This window comes from Meriones unguiculatus, chromosome 7 (assembly GCF_030254825.1).
Source record: "Meriones unguiculatus strain TT.TT164.6M chromosome 7, Bangor_MerUng_6.1, whole genome shotgun sequence".
Classification (NCBI taxonomy): domain Eukaryota; kingdom Metazoa; phylum Chordata; class Mammalia; order Rodentia; family Muridae; genus Meriones; species Meriones unguiculatus.
In genome coordinates, this window is record NC_083355.1 from 115,419,197 (window position 1) to 115,436,342 (window position 17,146).

General features: G+C 46.0%; 1 protein-coding gene across 6 annotated transcripts in view; it reads left to right on the forward strand.

The window, feature by feature from the left end:
* The window catches only part of Tecpr2 (tectonin beta-propeller repeat containing 2), an 88,379-nt gene that overhangs the window by 51,092 nt on the left and 20,141 nt on the right, over positions 1–17,146 (forward strand). For all 6 annotated transcript variants that reach the window (XM_021645050.2, XM_021645051.2, XM_021645048.2 and 3 more), the window contains 6 exons: positions 874–1,047; positions 2,780–2,960; positions 4,221–4,362; positions 7,574–7,814; positions 9,611–9,700; positions 12,351–12,584. In XM_021645050.2, the coding sequence (XP_021500725.1) occupies positions 874–1,047; positions 2,780–2,960; positions 4,221–4,362; positions 7,574–7,814; positions 9,611–9,700; positions 12,351–12,584 (1,062 nt within the window). The remainder of the gene's footprint in view (positions 1–873; positions 1,048–2,779; positions 2,961–4,220; positions 4,363–7,573; positions 7,815–9,610; positions 9,701–12,350; positions 12,585–17,146) is intronic.

Sequence of the window (17,146 nt, forward strand, 5' to 3'; positions counted from 1 at the left end):
TGGCATTGTGTAATTGTATGTCTTCATTTTTTTTTTCCTGTTTCTGTCACATACTTTTAGGCTCAGGCTCATCCTCTTAGCCATTTAGAAACATTGGTTTTCCACCGATTGTACTAATTACTTTTAATTTTCCCAGCCATTGCTCTGGTTGCAGCTGTCTGTCTCCATGAGATCATTTTTCTCAACTAAGATGGCCATCTTGAGGGCCCACATCTTTGTATGCCTCAGGCCCTATACCATGTGGTGTTGCAGGGCAAGGGTAGGAGAGAAAGTCATGACAGCTCAGAGACCTTAGTTCTTGCTTTGTCGTTTCTGGGACTTCCTCACCTGGCCTAATGTCATAGTTTCCTCCATCTTCACTGCTTTTGACCTGCCTTCCACCTTCCTTCACTTCATTTATTCCTCAGAATTCTTTTGGATGAAAACATGCCTACCCAACTCAGATACGTAGCTTTCACGTAAGTGCTCCAGGAGAGGCCCTTCCCTTTGAGTCCCCACGGTTATCCTTTGGGCGCTAATTGTGCCTCAGTGTCAGTGAGCACTTACCTAATCAAACCTACAATACTGTCATTTCTCACACCCTGTCATGAGTGACTGCCTCTTGCACAACTTCAATGTGTGCATCGAGCCTTTAGATCAGTCCCAGAAGGTGGAAATGGCCCCATTTTGGCAGTTGAAGAAAGTGAGACTTGGACACATTCATGATGTCCAAGATCATAAGGCAGTGAGTCAAACTCTGGCATGGTAGCCTCTTACCTGAGTTGGAAGCTACACGATATGTTTTAGAAAGTTGTCCCTTACAGTGCCCAGAATGGAGCTCTTGTGTGTGTGAATCTGTTTGTTGAGTAGTGAGTAGGTTTTTTTTCCTCCTAGGGGCTCTTCTCTGGAAGATTGAACAGAAATCTAACCGTGCTTTTGCTTGTGGCAAAGTTACCATCAAGGGGAAGCGTCACTGGTACGAGGCTCTGCCCCAGGCTGTGTTTGTGGCCCTGAGTGATGACACAGCCTGGATCATCAGGACCAATGGAGATCTATACCTTCAGACAGGTAGTTGAAGCCCATGTACATAGTCCTTGTGAGTTGCTGAATCTGCAGCTAGTCATGTTCTGAGAGCAATCATACGCTGCAGAGACTGAAACCAAGTTAAGTGAGGACATTTCTAGAAGCCCTGTGTTTGCCATATAAGAGCGAGTCCCCCTGACGCAGATTAGATCTGGACAAGTATAAATAGGTGATTGAGTGCCCGGCAGGGTGCCGTGCGGAGGGAGAACCTGCAGCTACTGGTGCCTTTTGCATACCCTGCAGTATCCAGTCCGAAGAGGACAGAGTAATAGGCACGACTTGGCAGGCATCCCCTTTTTCCCAGCTAGGTCAAAGCCCAGCGCCTATCCACACATTTACATGTGGTTTTGGGGAAAACAAGAAGTAATTTGCCGTAAATAGCAAATTGCTTCGTCCTAGGAAACTGCCCTTTGGGAAACCTTTAGCGGCTATAACTGGCGCAGTGGGACTTGTTTATTAAAGATAAACTGTAATGAGTCAGTGTTTGTGTACTGTTAGCACAGGGGAAAGTGGCCTGGGGGGGCAGGGCTTATGTTTGGGCTGTCCATAGGCCATATTGGATTTACATGAAGATTGATCTAGTCATTTAATAGTACTGATCCTGAGTTTCATGTTTGGAATGAACCATCAGCCAGAAATGATTCTCCACATTGAAAGCTCATTGCTCATCTGGCTCTGTCTCAGGTGTGGAGGAGGCTGTCACTGGTGGGCAGCTCTGCTAACTTCATGGACATGTGGGCTGTAGCCTTCAGCTTAGTTGGTCCTTGTGTTTTCAGTGGAATAGGATCGTGGGATACACACATGTACACCTGGCTTCCAGGGCATTTGATTTGGCCAAGGCAGAGAATGGGATATGTTGATCCTACAGGCAAGGAAGGAGCAGGTGGCCCCCTAACCGTGGTGCCAGAACAGTCACCAGAGCTTTTTCATATTACCTGCCCCTTCCCAGACCTGCTGGGTTAGAGTCCAGGGTTGGTAAAGATTTACAGAAAGAAGTTTGTGTAGTCACATATATGGCAGGTATCTTTGTGATTATACCACTAGGACTTACTTGCTGGGCAAGGCTACAGAAAGTGAGATTTAGACATTAGATATCTTGCCTGCTCCTCAGTAGTTGCCTTTGACCTCATTTAGGTCCATGACACGTATTACTGACAGGCCTCAAAGTCATGAGGGGACGCTCATTGGAGCACCTACTCTGTCACAAGCCTTGCAGTATGACAAGTCTCAGGTGTCACCTGAGAAACAGGGATCTGCACTTTAGCAAGGTAGCCACATGATGGTGAAAGCAGAGAACAGGGGAACAGATCTACCTGCGCTGCTGTACAGAGGCCCAGAGGCTCTCTGCAGCAGAGGGCCCCCTTGTCTCCCAAGGCCCTGAGGAATCCAGCCTTACTGCAGAAGGGAAGCCCTCTTATTCTAGGCTGGCTGCTTTCCTGCCCTTGGCTTTCCTGCCTTGAGAACGTCTTAAGCTACTTTGGAGCACCAAAAAATTCTAAATTATATATATTTCTTTACTTTGGACATTTGCCTCAGCAGATGCACAGTGAAGCGTAATTTACCATTTTTTTCTTATTGTTGATAAAATCTCAGAAAGAAAAGGTATCTATTATGAAAAACTATAGATAGCAGAAGGACCAAAAAGAAAATCAGAACAGGTCAGAACAGGGTGTGGCATGCTGCTGCTGAGTGTGGGGCTCCTCTCCTCTCGCTATAGGCCTCAGCGTGGATCGACCCTGTGCCCGAGCTGTGAAGGTCGACTGCCCCTACCCGCTGTCCCAGGTCACAGCCAGGGACAGTGTGGTGTGGGCACTGACGGAGCAGAGGGCCCTCCTGTACCGGGAGGGCGTGAGCAGCTTCTGTCCTGAAGGGGAACAGTGGAAGTGCGATATTGTCAGGTATGGGCCCCAGCAGTCACATCCATCCCTCACCAGACACCTTGGGGAGCCTTTTCTGGCAGAGCCAGCACCTACAGATTCGGTGGTGATCGCCAGCCTCGATACTCCCCTGCCAGTAGACTGCTGGACAGAGGGGCACATAACAGTATGTGTTAAGGTTCTGGTAGAGCTCAGTTGGTAGAGTATTTGCCCAGCATGCACGAGGCTCTGAGTTCCATCCTCAGAACTGCATAAACTTGGCTGAGTGGCACATGCCTATCATGTCATCACTGAGGAAATGGAGGCAAGTTCAGGGTCATCCTCACCTTTGGATACATGTCGAGAGAGAGAGAGAGAGAGAGAGAGAGAGAGAGAGAGAGAGAGAGAGAGAGAAGATAACAAGAACTAAGTGTCCCTCTGAGTTCTCCATGCAGAGCCACCTGTTATCTTGTGCTTCTGTAGAGAGTCTGTGATGGTGTTGCTGCAAATGCTTATCTTACTTTTTACCATTTAAGATTTGGGCCAGGTATTAGTCCCAGCATGCCTCCCTCAGGAGGCAGAGGCAGACAGATCTCCGAGTTCAAGGCCAGCCTGCTCTACTGAGGAAGTTCCAGGACAGCCAAAGAAACCCTGTCTTGAAAAACAAAACAACAAAAAGATTTGGTGCTTATGTGTACCAGATCAGGATGATACTGGTTTGGGTTCAGCTAGCTAGTAAATCTTCATAAAACCCCTGCTGGGAACCAGGACTGTCTAGGGTCTGGATGTACCAAGATAGCCAGAACTCAACCCTTCCAGTTTAGCGGGGAGCCATGCAGCATCCTTTCGGGTGCCAGTTGTTGTGAGGACACTTAGTGGGATGGAGAGCACAAAGCAGTGAGGAGCTGTTGACTGCCTTAGGTGGCCAAGGCAAGCGTCATCTGAGCCCCAAGGATGCCAAGGATATCCCCAGATGGAGGAAGGAAAGGTAGACTCCTCAGAGATGACAGTGTCTCCCCAGAGACAGTTGTACACTACAGCCTGGCATGTGAGGAGGGAGGGAAAGGAGAAATGGAGGTGCTCTTATCCTTGTAGTTTGTTGTTGTTTTATGAGCTTTCCCATCATCTGCATCTTCAGCGTGTCTTTCCAGAGTAGCCATGTCTGGACAGTGTATGTTGCCTAGCAGCATGACGTAGACTCAGCTGCTTCCTCACCAGTCAGTAACCCACCCTGTAAACATGTCTCCTCAGTACCAGGCCTGTTCAGAGACGCTCAGTGAGGTAGTCTTCCTATACTTTCAGTGAAAGGCAAACTCTGGAGCCTGTCTGTATAACTCTTGGAGATCAGCACACTCTCTGGGCCCTGGACATTCATGGTAAGCTGTGGTTCAGAACTGGTGTAATTCCCAAGAAGCCCCAAGGAGACGATGATCATTGGTGGCAGGTGAGTGATGGGACTTTCTGTGGCTAAGAGACCACCCTTTCTGCCATCTCTCTCTGCCTTGCTGTTAAAAATTAGTAATGTTTTACTTTTACTGTTTAGTAGGGGAGACTTTCTGTGGTTGACTCTATTAAAAACTTTCCCTCATAGGAAATAACTTCCAGCTTTTAATACAAGCTGGAATTTATTTGTTTATTTATTTATGTATTTATTTATAGATGTTATTTAGGCATTCATCACTATAGGCTAAATAAACCCAGTGACATCCATTTGAAGACCTGGGTAATGATGATGTTTAATCCTGAACAAATGTGCTAAAAAAAGAGACCAAACAATAGATTTGGAAACCCACCCCACAGTTAAAACTTACCTATCTCTACTTGCTTGAAAGGCCTTTAAGTAAATGATACCTCAACAAAGAACTGAGCATTTTCCCACATGCTGCCAGAGAGGAGAGTAGTATGAAAAGTAAGGGGTGGAATCAAGACAGCTTTCTATATACCATGGCCCCAGCCTAACCTTTGGTGGATTTTGCAAGGAGCATCACTTTCCTACTTGGTACCATCCAGGGCTAAGCTTTCACCTGCTCCCCTCCCCAACACACTGGGCATAAGGTTGCTCTGTAGAGATGAGCAGTACAATGCCTCACCTCTTATGTCTCCTTGGTTCAGGCTTTATAATCACCTCAAGTTTGCCTAATGAGGTTGGTCTTGAGTGTCCTTTCTCTTTAATCTTTAATATATATTCTAGGTAATATTTCAAGTTATATATGATTCAAAAAATCTTATATATGAATATGTACATGTAAAGAGCACATAAGTGCATATACATATCTGTATGTGCTAAATTATGGTGGGAATTTTTTGTATGTGTATAATGTGTATGCATGTGTAGGGGCATGATTGTGTGTGTGTGTGTGTGTGTGTGTGTGTGTGTGTGTGTGTGTGAATACATGTTGCAGTCAGAGTTGATGTTGGGAATCCTGTGTCATTGCTTCCCACGTTATCTACTGAGGAAGGGTCTCTTGCTGAACCTGAAGCTCACAGACGTGGCTAGCCTAGCTAGCTTGAACTAGAGATCCAGTCTCTGCTGTCAAGCACTGACTTTACAAGCAGGCCTCTCAGCCTGCCAGTATTTCTATGGATGCAGGAGCTCCAGACTCCAGTCCTCACCCTTGTGTGCTCAGCACTTTATCCACTGAGCCCTTGTTTTATTGGTTTTGCCTGTTGAGGTGCCAGGCTTAAGCCTGGGCCATGCTCTACCATTGTTCTGCATCCTCAGCCTCAAAAGTGAACACAAAGAATACTCTGTATCATTTTTTCATAATGCACAGAACTTTAACTGTACAGACTGTCATTGAGTCACAGAAGCAGTAAAGTAGCTCTGGGTTTTTTTTGTTTGTTTGTTTGTTTTTTAACCTTTCTTTTATGTGCATTGGTACTTTGCCAGCATGTCTGTGTGAGGGTGTTAGAAGCCATGGAACTAGAGTTACAGACAATTGTGAGATGCTATGTGGGTACTGGGAATTGAACCCAGGTCCTCTGGAAGAGTAGCCAGTGCTCTTAACCACTGAGCCATCTCTCCAGCCCTATTCTGTACTCTCTTTGTGGCTCTAGAAGCAATTATGTTTGGCAGCTAGGTTTTTCTCTCTCAGTTGGAGACCTGCTTACATGTCTGTCTGTCTTAGATATCACAGACTTGGTGTGTGGCCTTACCAGGTCTCCAGGGAGCAGCCCTGGCCCTGAGCTGCACAGCATAGGGGCTTGAGTCTTTGAGTGGAGCTCATTCTCCAGTGCTCAGGGAGTCCCACAGCCAGGCTAGACACAGCTCAGGGTGCTGACTATGGCCACAGGCTCTGCAGTAGGACTGTTTGTGCTGTCACACTGAGGACAGTGCTTGCAGCCAGCCTGCTCCTTCACAGGCAGCAGGGCAGCATTTATGTGTGATAACTTGGAAGAATTTCTTTCATGTTTGTTTTAATTTTTTATATAAATTTAAAAGTTCCTGAGAATGGATCCTAGGAATAGGATGTTTGTGCCAATGTCTGTAATAAATATAACAGGCAAAAATACTAGAGCAAGGATGATGAGATTGCTCAGCATGATAAAGCGCCTGCTAAGCCTGAGAACCTGAGCTTGGTCTTTAGGACCTACACGGAAGAAGTGACTCCTAAAAGTTGTCTCTCTACATGTGTGCTGTAGCTTGCATGCCCACATACATACATAATACATATGTAAATAGAAATACGTGGAATATAATTTTAAAATACTGCAGTGAGTTCTGCTGCACCAGAACTTGAGGCAGCTTCCACCTGCCTCGTACAGAACTCTGGCACATAAAGCTCTGTCTTTGTGAAAGGCTGGAGAGATGGCTCAGAGGTTAAGAGCACCCGGTGCTCTTGCAGTGGACCCAGGTTCAGTTCTCAGCACCCACATGGCAGCTCACAAACATCTGTAACTCCAGTTCCAGGAGTTCTGATAACCTTCTGGCCTCTGTAGGCACCTGTTCTAAATACATACATGCAGGCTAAACACTTATACATATAAAATATAAATATTAATAAATATTTTTAAAAAGAACTCTGTCACAACTGGCTGCCCAGAAAGGGAGAAATTTTTGTTGGGGAGATAGTTGTCCCAGAGTGACTCTAGAGGGGTCTCTGCGGGTGTTTTCCAAGAGTGTTGTTGAAGTGAGTCACACATTAGAGCCAGGCGGCTTCTAGAATCTGGGAGTCTCTTGCTTAAGCTGATGTCTGATATAAGTCGTCGTAGTCATGTTTATAGTTTAAATAATTGCATCACAGAACTGATAGACTTTTTTAATGCTCATATGAGTCTAAGTATTAAATGTTGTCATTAGAAGCACATGAGTTTAAAAATAGAATTATTCTCTAACAGTCTGACTAGAAAAAAAAAAGGTTTCTTAGGTGAAGTGGGCGCTATTTATTCACAAAAATAATACATACATAAAACAGATCCATGTAATGTAAAAGGAAAATGAGGTGAGAGTGTTTTCTTTCTTCCTCTTACGCCCAGCCCGAGAACAGAGTGAGAGCTGCACATTAACTTCAGTCCTATGCAGAGGTTTGTGCGTGGCTCAGGCATTTGATGGTATTGCTTTTGGGTATTTGTATGTGGGTGTTGCCTGTGGAGGCAGGTGGGCTTCAGGGCCTACAGTGACAGAAAGGCTCCCTCAGCTCGTACCCTTCCTGCAGGTGAGCATCACGGACTATGTGGTGTTTGACCAGTGCAGCTTGTTCCAGACCATCATGCATGCCACACACTCGGTAGCGACAGCAGCTCAAGCCCCTGTGGAAAAGGTAGCAGATAAACTACGAATGGCGTTCTGGTCTCAGCAGCTTCAGTGCCAACCCAGCCTACTAGGGGTTAACAACAGTGGCGTCTGGATCTCCTCAGGGAAGAACGAATTCCATGTTGCTAAAGGGAGTCTCATAGGTGAGTTAGTTGCTCTTGTTATTTTTATTTTATTGTTATTGTTTTGTAGGGGTATCTACTGGGGCCTCACAGAACATTTAATAAAAGCTTTTAAGGGCTCCACTTGAGACAATATGGTGCCAATGGGAAAAACTGCCTATGATTGAGCACTACAGGCTTTGAGGTCTCCTTCTTTTCTGTTTTCTTTTTCATTCTGTCATTCCTCAAACTTGGGTCTGGACAGTGTGTAATCACTTTCCTGTGGAAAAGTAGTATGCTATAAAAACAAATGGAGGGCTAAAGAGACAGTTCAGTGGTTAAGAGCACTAGCAGCTCTTGCAGAGGACCCGTGGCTCTGTTCCTAGCACTGCATGGCAGCTAACAACTGTCTGTGACTCTAGTTCCAGAGGATCCAACTGACCTCTGGTGTGGGCACCAGACATACATGTGAGACATAGACATATGTGCAGGCAACTAGAGCTCATTTTTTGCGGTGGTTTTTGTTTGAGTCAAAGTCTCATATAGTCTAAGCTGTGAGACTAGCCTTGAACTTGTAATTCTCTGTCTTTGCCTCCTGTGTGCTGGGGTTACAGACATGTACCATCATAGCTGGCTGCAGCTCAATTTCAAAGTCCTTTCAGGGGTGGGCAGTGAAATGGCTCTGCAGGTAACTGTGTGCTGCACAAACCTGTAGACCTGTGTTCAGACCCTGGAACTCATGTAAAAACCCAGTGCAGCCAGGCATGATGACACACACCTTTAATCCCAGCACTTGGGAGGCAGAGGCAGGCAGCTCTGTGTTCAAGGCCAGCCTGGTCTACATAGTAAGTTTTAGGACAGCCAGGGATATGTAAAGAAATCCTGTCTCAAAACAAACAACAGAAATCCAGATACAATGGTGGCTCGTGTCAGCACTCCTGTGAGGAAAAGGGGGAAGGCAGTGACAGGAATGGCAAAAGCTCACATCACAGCAAGAGACCTTTTTCCTGAAACAGGTGAAAGGAGAAAACTTTAACTCTTGAGAAGTTGTCTCTGGTCTCTACACACATGCCATGACATGCTGTGGACACACTTGCACAAAGAATCTTTTTTTAAATGGGGTATGTGGTTGGGTAGAGATGGCTCACCGGCTAAGAATATGAGGGCAGGAGTTTCAGGTCCCAGTACTCATATAACAATGTCCCGTGCATGCCTATGACCTAGCAACAAGGTGGGCAGAGGCAGAAGAATATTTGGGGCTTCCTGACTTGTAAGCTGGCAAAACACGATCCCCAGAATCAGGGAGACTCTGTCTAAAGTAATACTTGGAGAGTGATAGATAAGGACACCCAATGTCCCCTTCTGAACTTCATGAACATGCTTAGGCACACACTCCCACACTAGGACATGCATATACTCTCACACAGACACATATACACATAAGTACATATTTTTTAAAAGTCCAGCAAACCTACAGAGTCTACTGAGGGAGAATAGTCTATTTACAGTAGAAATAGTGTAGCCACTGTTGAACATGTGAAATGCTGGCCATATCTGTAGGTGAGCAGTGTGTTCATTTCTGAGTGACTCCCCCTTGATGCATTTCCTCTAGATCTGTCCCCTGTGTAACCTTCTTGGGCTCCAGTGAACAAGGTATGGCTCTTCTTGATGCTTAAGAGAAATGAGTAGCTCATGCCACTTTGTTTAAGGACACTAGAAATCGTTGTAAGAGCTTTGAAGGACATCAGTAGTCTAGAACCAAAACGGAAGTGTTACAGTTTTGTTTTGTTTTGATTTTTTTTCTTTCCTTAACCCATTTTCATATTTATGCTCTCCAGGAACTTACTGGAATAACGTTGTTCCCCGGGGAACAGCTTCTGCCACAAAATGGGCCTTTGTGTTGGCTTCTCCTGCTCCTACCCAGGATGGTGAGTCTGACTGGGGCCCTGTGGGTGTGGATATATAACCTCATAGACCCTGAGAGAGGGAATATGGCAGTATTCTAGGCCAGCAGCCATGTGAGCAGCTGTGTGAGCTGAGCTGAGAGGGCTTGTAGCTGGATAGGTGTGTTCCAGAGCCACCAAGTGGGGGCCAGGGTGTCAAAGCTGAGTCTGAGGCAGTGTCCTTTGGAAGGAGGTCACTATGCAGCCTGTTCCTAGGAGCTGACTGACAACAGATGTCTCAGTGTCAGTTTGTATGGCCATAGCTTCCTGAGGTTCTTTCCCTTTTCTTCTGGAGAATTCTGTGGCACCTCCTAGCAGCAGCTTTATTCTACCATGCTTGTTGCTGATGGCTGCTCTTTACCCCAAGAGGTCTTAGGCCTCCAGCTTATCCTGAAGAGGAGGAATGCCTGTTAATTCATGTCTAGGTAGGACCCTGAGATCCTCAGGAGAACCAGGGGCAGAGCTGCCTCATGAGCTGGGGGCCCTAGGCATCCAGGTGGCCTATTGGGAAAGAGCCAGAGCCTCTTCCCTGGGTTATGTGGAAGGCTAAATGGGAAAATGTGTGGTTCCTGTGATGAAGAGCAGACATGTTTGGCCCACTGAAGCCATTGGGTGCCCCAGAGCTGACTAGCTTGCTTCAGTACAAAGTAAACACCCACTGGACAGTACTGACCACAGTCCTGCAAGGACCCTCCTAGGGTGGTGAGCTGTTTCCTGTTTGACGTGATTGTGTTTGGGAGCAGCACCTGGCCCTGGTGGGAGGGAGGTGGCCTGCAGTCTTTGACGGTCTGCTGTGGCATGCTTGTGCACCACATACATATCTGTCGGTGCACTTCCCGGAGAGCTCCCTGCCACTTCTGGCCCACTTTGACTAGTTTATCAAAGTTTTTAAGTTAAAAAGGTGGAGGTAGGGGTTAGTTTGAGAGATGGCTCCATGGTTAAGAGCAGCAGATATTTTTCCAGAGAACCTGGGTTTGATTCCCAAATGCCCATGTGGCAGTTCACAACTATCTGAAATTCCAGTTCCAAGTGATACATATAATACCTCTGCCTTCCATGACATGGGTACCAAGTACCCATATGGTGCAGATATACATGCAGACAAAACATTCATACACATAAAATAAAAGAAATAACTCTTAAAAAAATAAAATAAAAATAGCCGAGCATAGCGCTGCATGCCTTTAACCTCAGGACTGAGGATCTCTGTGAGTCTGAGGCCAGCCTGGTCTACAGAGTGAGTTCCAGGGTAGCCAAGGGTATTATATAGAGAAACCCACCCTTGAAAAAACAATTAATTGATTAATTAACTAATTAATTAAAATTAAAGAATTTTAAAATGGGCCAGAGAGATGGCTCAGCAGATAAGAGCTGCTTCTCCAAAGATCCAGAGTTCAATTCCCAGCAACCACACAGTGGCTCACAGCCATCTATACTGGAATCTGATGCCCTCTTCTGGCATGCAGCCACACATGTAGATAGAACAGTGATACATAAAATAAATAAAAAAAATCTTAAAAAAAAATTCTAAAACATCTGGCCTCAGATTTTAGATAATACATTACATTACACAGCATGGCCAGGTTTTAAGTCTCCAAAGATTATTGGCATTTTAAATGGATACTATTAAACCTGAAAGTTTGAGAACAATAGGCCTGTAAGCCTAACTTGGAGGCTAGGATGGGAGGAGGATTTCTGCCTTCTTCAACAGCCTGCTGCAGACACATTAGCAGAAGAACAAGGGAAGCACCTTTCAAGGAACTGCTGGCCCCTCTCCTTCCTGGGGACTGGAAAGGTTGATAGCCCTAACATACTGTATTAAAAATATACTCTGAGAACTTTGTTCATATTCCTGGGCCATAAGAAAAGTCAATCTGTGCTGCCACCAGTGGGCATGTTAATGCTCGTGATCAGCGTTCCTGCTGGCTGCTATGGGCAGGAAGACGTTGTTTACAGTGGTACTGATGACTGTAGACTCATAAAAGAAAATGAGAGACTTGAAGGCTTCTGTGACAACCTCTTCCTACCCTACCTGGAGAGAGAGGAGAGGAGAGAGGAGCTTTTGAAGAAAGTCCTTAAACACTGATAAAGATGCTGAAGTGCAGCTCTTCACAGTCGATGGCTTCTGGAGAGGGAGTGGGAAAGGACTCAGCTTTCTTTAAGGGGCTGGCCACTGGAAGATTGACCATAGGCTTCCATGAGCATATGAACAACACAAATTGATCTAGGTTTGGGTTTGGTTTTGGTTTTGGTTTTGGTAGGGTAGGAGGGTGGACCTGGGAGGAATGGGAAAAGAGCATGATTGGGATGCAAAATTCCCAAACAATTAATAAAGATATGTTGGGGGGGGGGTGGAAGTCAGAGCCACTACTCCAGCCATCTAGCCTTTATAATGTTTGATAGGCCCTACTTTCTTCCCAGTTCTTTAAAATGCCTCAGGCTTGGTGTTTTTAATGTCTGATGGTAGTGTTTCCCTTCTACCTTCAGAGGCAAAACAGGCCTACCATGCGTGAAAGGTGATGGTGAGTGGCCAGACAGTCCTTAGCAGGCTGTGACTGAAGAGAAAGGCTGTGTGGTGTGCTGAGGGGGTGACTCAGTGAGAAGTGTTGGTGATAAATGTGAACCTTTTCTGCAGGAAGCTCCTTGTGGCTGTGCCAGAGCAGCAAGGACCTGTGTAGCATCAGTGCCCAGAGTGTGCAGTGCCGCCCCTCCACAGTGCAGCTGCCCCCCGACGCTGAGATGAAGACGTATGCCGCCTGCCAGGATGCCCTGTGGGCCTTGGACAGCCTTGGACAGGTGTTCATCAGGACGCTTTCCAAGAGCTGCCCCACGGGCATGCACTGGACGAAGCTGGACCTTTCCCAGCTCGGTATGGCCCACGCACGGATACTTCACTCATGTATACCTGACTGCTCCCACATCGCTGTGGGTGGGCAGAGGCCGATTCTTCAGTAATGTTTGTCAGTTGCTGGACTTAGAGCTCAACTGAGCCTCTTAATTTTGTAGGGAGCTTCACCTCCCTCACTCTGTGCAGTTTGCACTATTCAGAACCAAAGGAGCTGTCAGATGTCCGGAAGGTGCCACTAAGATCTGCTTAAAATTACAGCACTGGCACAGCTGCCCTGTCCTCTCTCTGACCTTTAAGTCTGAAATGGTGGCTGTGTCCTGTGGTTGGATCAGTGCACACTGATCTGAGTCTTGGCACCTGGAAGCTCACCCCGCTGTGAGCTGCTGTACACTCACTTATGTGGCATGGGTTTCCTTTCAGCCAGTTAAAGAGGTGCTGTGCTGTCTGTAGCCACTTTTCTGTGAGCCATCCCAGGAGGTAGCAGCCTGTAGTGATATGTGGGAGTATTTCAGAGTCTAAGAAACGATAAAATGAGCTCACAATATTATACTCTCAGCTGACTCAGCAACTCAGGTATGGTTTGTCTGCTAGTGGTGGCAGAGACTGCGCCGGGCAACTCCCGGGTCAGAGAGAATGTGAACGTTAGCAACACTGTCTAGGCAACAGGCAGTGTTAGGCACTGGCAGCCAGTATTCTGTGGACTGGAATAAGTGTTTAATGTAGAATAACTCAACCACAGAAGGGAAGGGTGAAGGAAGAGCGGAGGAAGGGTTGCCTCTACATACCACCAGCCCTGTGGTATGCTGTGCCCTGATGGGCCTGGGCCAGGCCAGGAACTTAGTGATGAGGTTTCTGCAAGCTGCTAGAAGAGATAAGGCCCTGAACATAGCCCAGTCCGCTATGACAAGTTGTTTGTCACAGCTAGGGACTTCCAGAGGAATTGTGATTATTTATGCCGTGGGCTTCACACCCTGTCTTTCAGATCTATGGGTGTCTAGCTAGTCAAGGTCACTTGCCAGCCAGGCAAGGCTGCAGGTAGTTGTGGCCTGGACATGGGTGCCTGTTGAGCCTGCTGCCTGGCCTGGGAGTTCTTGTGTCTGTGCAGAGACTCACTGACCTGAGCCTTTCTCCAGCAGTCTCCACCATGGAGAGAGGCTACTAGTGTCTCTGAGAAAAGCCAGGCTTAGTGTGTGTTCTCCCCACTACCAAACCTTGAGAACTAGGGAGGGCTATCCTCATTCAGCTGGGATGAAGCCGATTTCCCCAAATTGGTCCCTCCATACGGTCATTCCACCAGTTACCACCCCATCCTCATGACCCCAGCAAATCTCCTGTCTAAATGTGAGTTGTCTCTCATTCTGTCGTGGAATACTCCTAGACCTTCGGTTGTAGCACTACAGCATTCGGGTGGGCCACTTGGTTTACTTACCATACTGTGGACTGAAGCCCCCTCCTCTTAAATCTGTACCCTGCTCTGCACTCTCATTTGTTGTGTCGTGGGACTGATGTTAAAATAATAGGCTCTTAGTACCATTTTTCTCAGCATCCTGAACAATGTCTTAAGTCCAGTAGGCATGGTGCTGGTACAAGAGAATTAGGCAGGGCTCAGTGGAAAGGGGATTGGCTGTTGCTGTGCCAGAAGCCTTCACTTGTGCTCTCCAGGCCACTGAACTGCAGCCAGGGGACTCAGCATTCTTGAACTGCATTCTCTCCAGGTATGGTCTGTGTATCCAGTGAGGAAAGCAGGTGGGTCAAGATAAAATCTTAGGCAGGCATAGTGGCTTGTGCCGTTAATCTCAGCACTCATAGAGGGTTCTAGGCAAGCCAAGGCTACACAGCAAGACCATGTCTCAAAACAGAATCAGAGAGAGAGAGACTGGGATTTTATATCTTTGTAAAGTTTATTATTTTTATGTGTATGGATGTTTTGTCTGCATGTATGTCTGTGTACCACATGCATGCATGGTGCCCAACTAGAGTTATGGATGGTTATGGGTACTGGGAATTGAACTTCTAGAAGAGCAGTCAGTGCTTTTAATCGCTGGGCCATCTCTCCAGCCCTAAGAAATATTTTTAAATTGTCATTTAAGGGCAGTAAGATGGTTCAGAAAGTAAAGGCTCTTGTCACCAAAGGTTCTGATAACCTGAGTTGGATCCCTGGAACCCACATGGTGGAAGGAATAAGCAAACTCCTGCTAATTGTCCTTTGACTTCTACACATGAAGCGTGACACACGTGTAAACACAAAAGTGATTACAGATTTTGAGCTTATGTGTGTATAGTCAGCCTAGAGCCTTCTCATTTTCCTTTTCACTTTGTCCATCATCCTTCTAACCTTTCACCCTCAAAATCTACCAAGCCAAATGCTGCTCTGATTGCCAGCTGTGCTTGTAATTCAGGAAGCTGAGGCCCTAGGGTCATTAGTTCAAGGTCAGCCTAGACTACATAGATGTCAAAACAGCCATAGCAGCCAGTAAAAGGATTAAATTAAGACATTTATTAAGTGGTTGTCTGTTGAATCCAGCTAAAGAGATATAATATGGAATTTTACAATGATTTATTACACTCCTGGTTTTGGAAGAAAATATGCATCATTTAGCAACATTTTAAGATGCTCATAATATTTCATTCCCCATTATTCATAAATATGCATGCCAGGCACTAGACCATTTAGCAAACTAATACAATTTGTGGTTTAATTCATTTGGTCACAGCCTGTAATGAAGATATATTCTGTGTCAGTTTATGCATTTAGGTAACAAACAATTCTATCATGCAATAATTTATGTAAAGAAGTATTTCCTAACTTAGGAAACAACAACTAAAAGGCTGCTGCTGTTCTGTCTTGCGTACTTGAAAAGGTTCTGCAGCAGGGTGTGGTGCTGTATTCCTGGAATCCCAGCTGAGACAGGAAGGTGGCAGGTTTGAGGTTAAGCTGTGCTGTTTATTCCACACTTACACACACCTTTTTTAACAAGCAAGTTTAGGAGGAAAGTGCCTGTTTTTATGAATAACGTAACGGAAAGGGTTTCTCCTTGACAAAAAATAAATAAGCAGATAAAATAGAGGTTGTCAAGCTGGTCTCCCCTTTAGTCACAGCCCAGCAGCAGCAGCTCCCTGGCCCCCAGGGCATACTGTGACATGGCCCTGCTCGGGTTGCTTTGCTCCACAGCTGTACATCTTTTGCTACAGGAGGAAAGAGCTGAGGAGAAAGTGAACTTGATACTTTAGTTTAGAGGTGGCACAGCACTTTGACCACTAGAACCTGTCATAGCTGCTAACTCTGAAGGAACATGAGAAATTCAGAGAAGGTCTGCAGAGGGAGGAGGTTCTCCCACCCCACCCTGTGGAACAGACTTACAGCATCTGAAGTAAAACTTCAAAAAATTAAGCCCTCGTCTAAGTTGTTTTTGTCTTTGGACCTGGTCCTTGAATTCGGAGTGCACTCTGAAGTGTATATTCAGCGGGCTTTATTTGCTCTAAACCCGTATCCATTCACTGTCTGTGAACCCCGTCCTGCTGGCAGGGTTATCATTAGTTGTCAACTCTGAGAGGCCAGCCCAGGGTGGTTTTACTCCCGTGTGACTTAGCATGTTCAGCTACTGTCTGAAGTTTTCAACTGGCAGGTTATAGTTTCAGCATAAAATTGTCTTGTAGTTAACATTTGAGTCTCAGCCTTTTCTAGTGTATATTATTGCAGAAGTTTCTTTATCATGGACTTCCTACATGTAATGTTAGAATTCTTAACTCTTTGGTAAGACATCTAGGAAGGACAAAGTATCTCTTAGCTCAGGATAAAAGGAGATTTCAGGTTTAGGACATGTACAGGGGAGTACTATCATCCTTTGGTGTTCTGGGGTGACTGGTCCTTTCTAGATAGCACAGTGCAAGGATGCACAAGCCCTTTATATGAAACATTGCAGGGCTTCCTTTCACCTACACGCCTCCGGTACACTTGAAGTCACCTCTCGGTTACTTAGAAAATCTCATGCAGTGCAAGACCATAGGAAGAGTTTATGGTGACAAGAAAGCATTTGTGCGTGCAGGTCAGCTTAGTGTAGTACGGTTTTTTCACATGTAGTGTGTGTGTGTGTGTGTGTGTGTGTGTGTGTGTGTGTGTGTGTGTACGTGTACGTGTACGTGTGTACGTAGGTGTGGGCACACATGCAGGGCCACATGCACATATGGGAAGCAGAAATTGACACTGGGTATCTTCGTTGATCGCTCTTATACGTGGAAGCAAGGTCTTTGAACCCAGAGCACACCAGTTTGATTGCTCTAGCTAGCTGGCTTGCTCCAGAGAGCCCTTGGCCCATTTCTCATGTGCTAGGCCAGCACGCCTTTCTAGCATTTATGTGCTGGGGGTCTGTACTCCAGCTCCCACACCTGTAGTGCCAGCCTTTTACCCTCGGAACTGTCTCCCCGGTCCTTTTTTTCCTTTAATGTTTTCAATAGTCAGTTGAGACTGTAGATGGCGAACCCAAGTTACAGGGACAATTCTAGCAATTCTTATGTAGCAAAGAATAAGCACTTCAAGCTTAAGTCATAGAGCTAGCTCTCCAAATGGCAGAACTGCTGTGTTT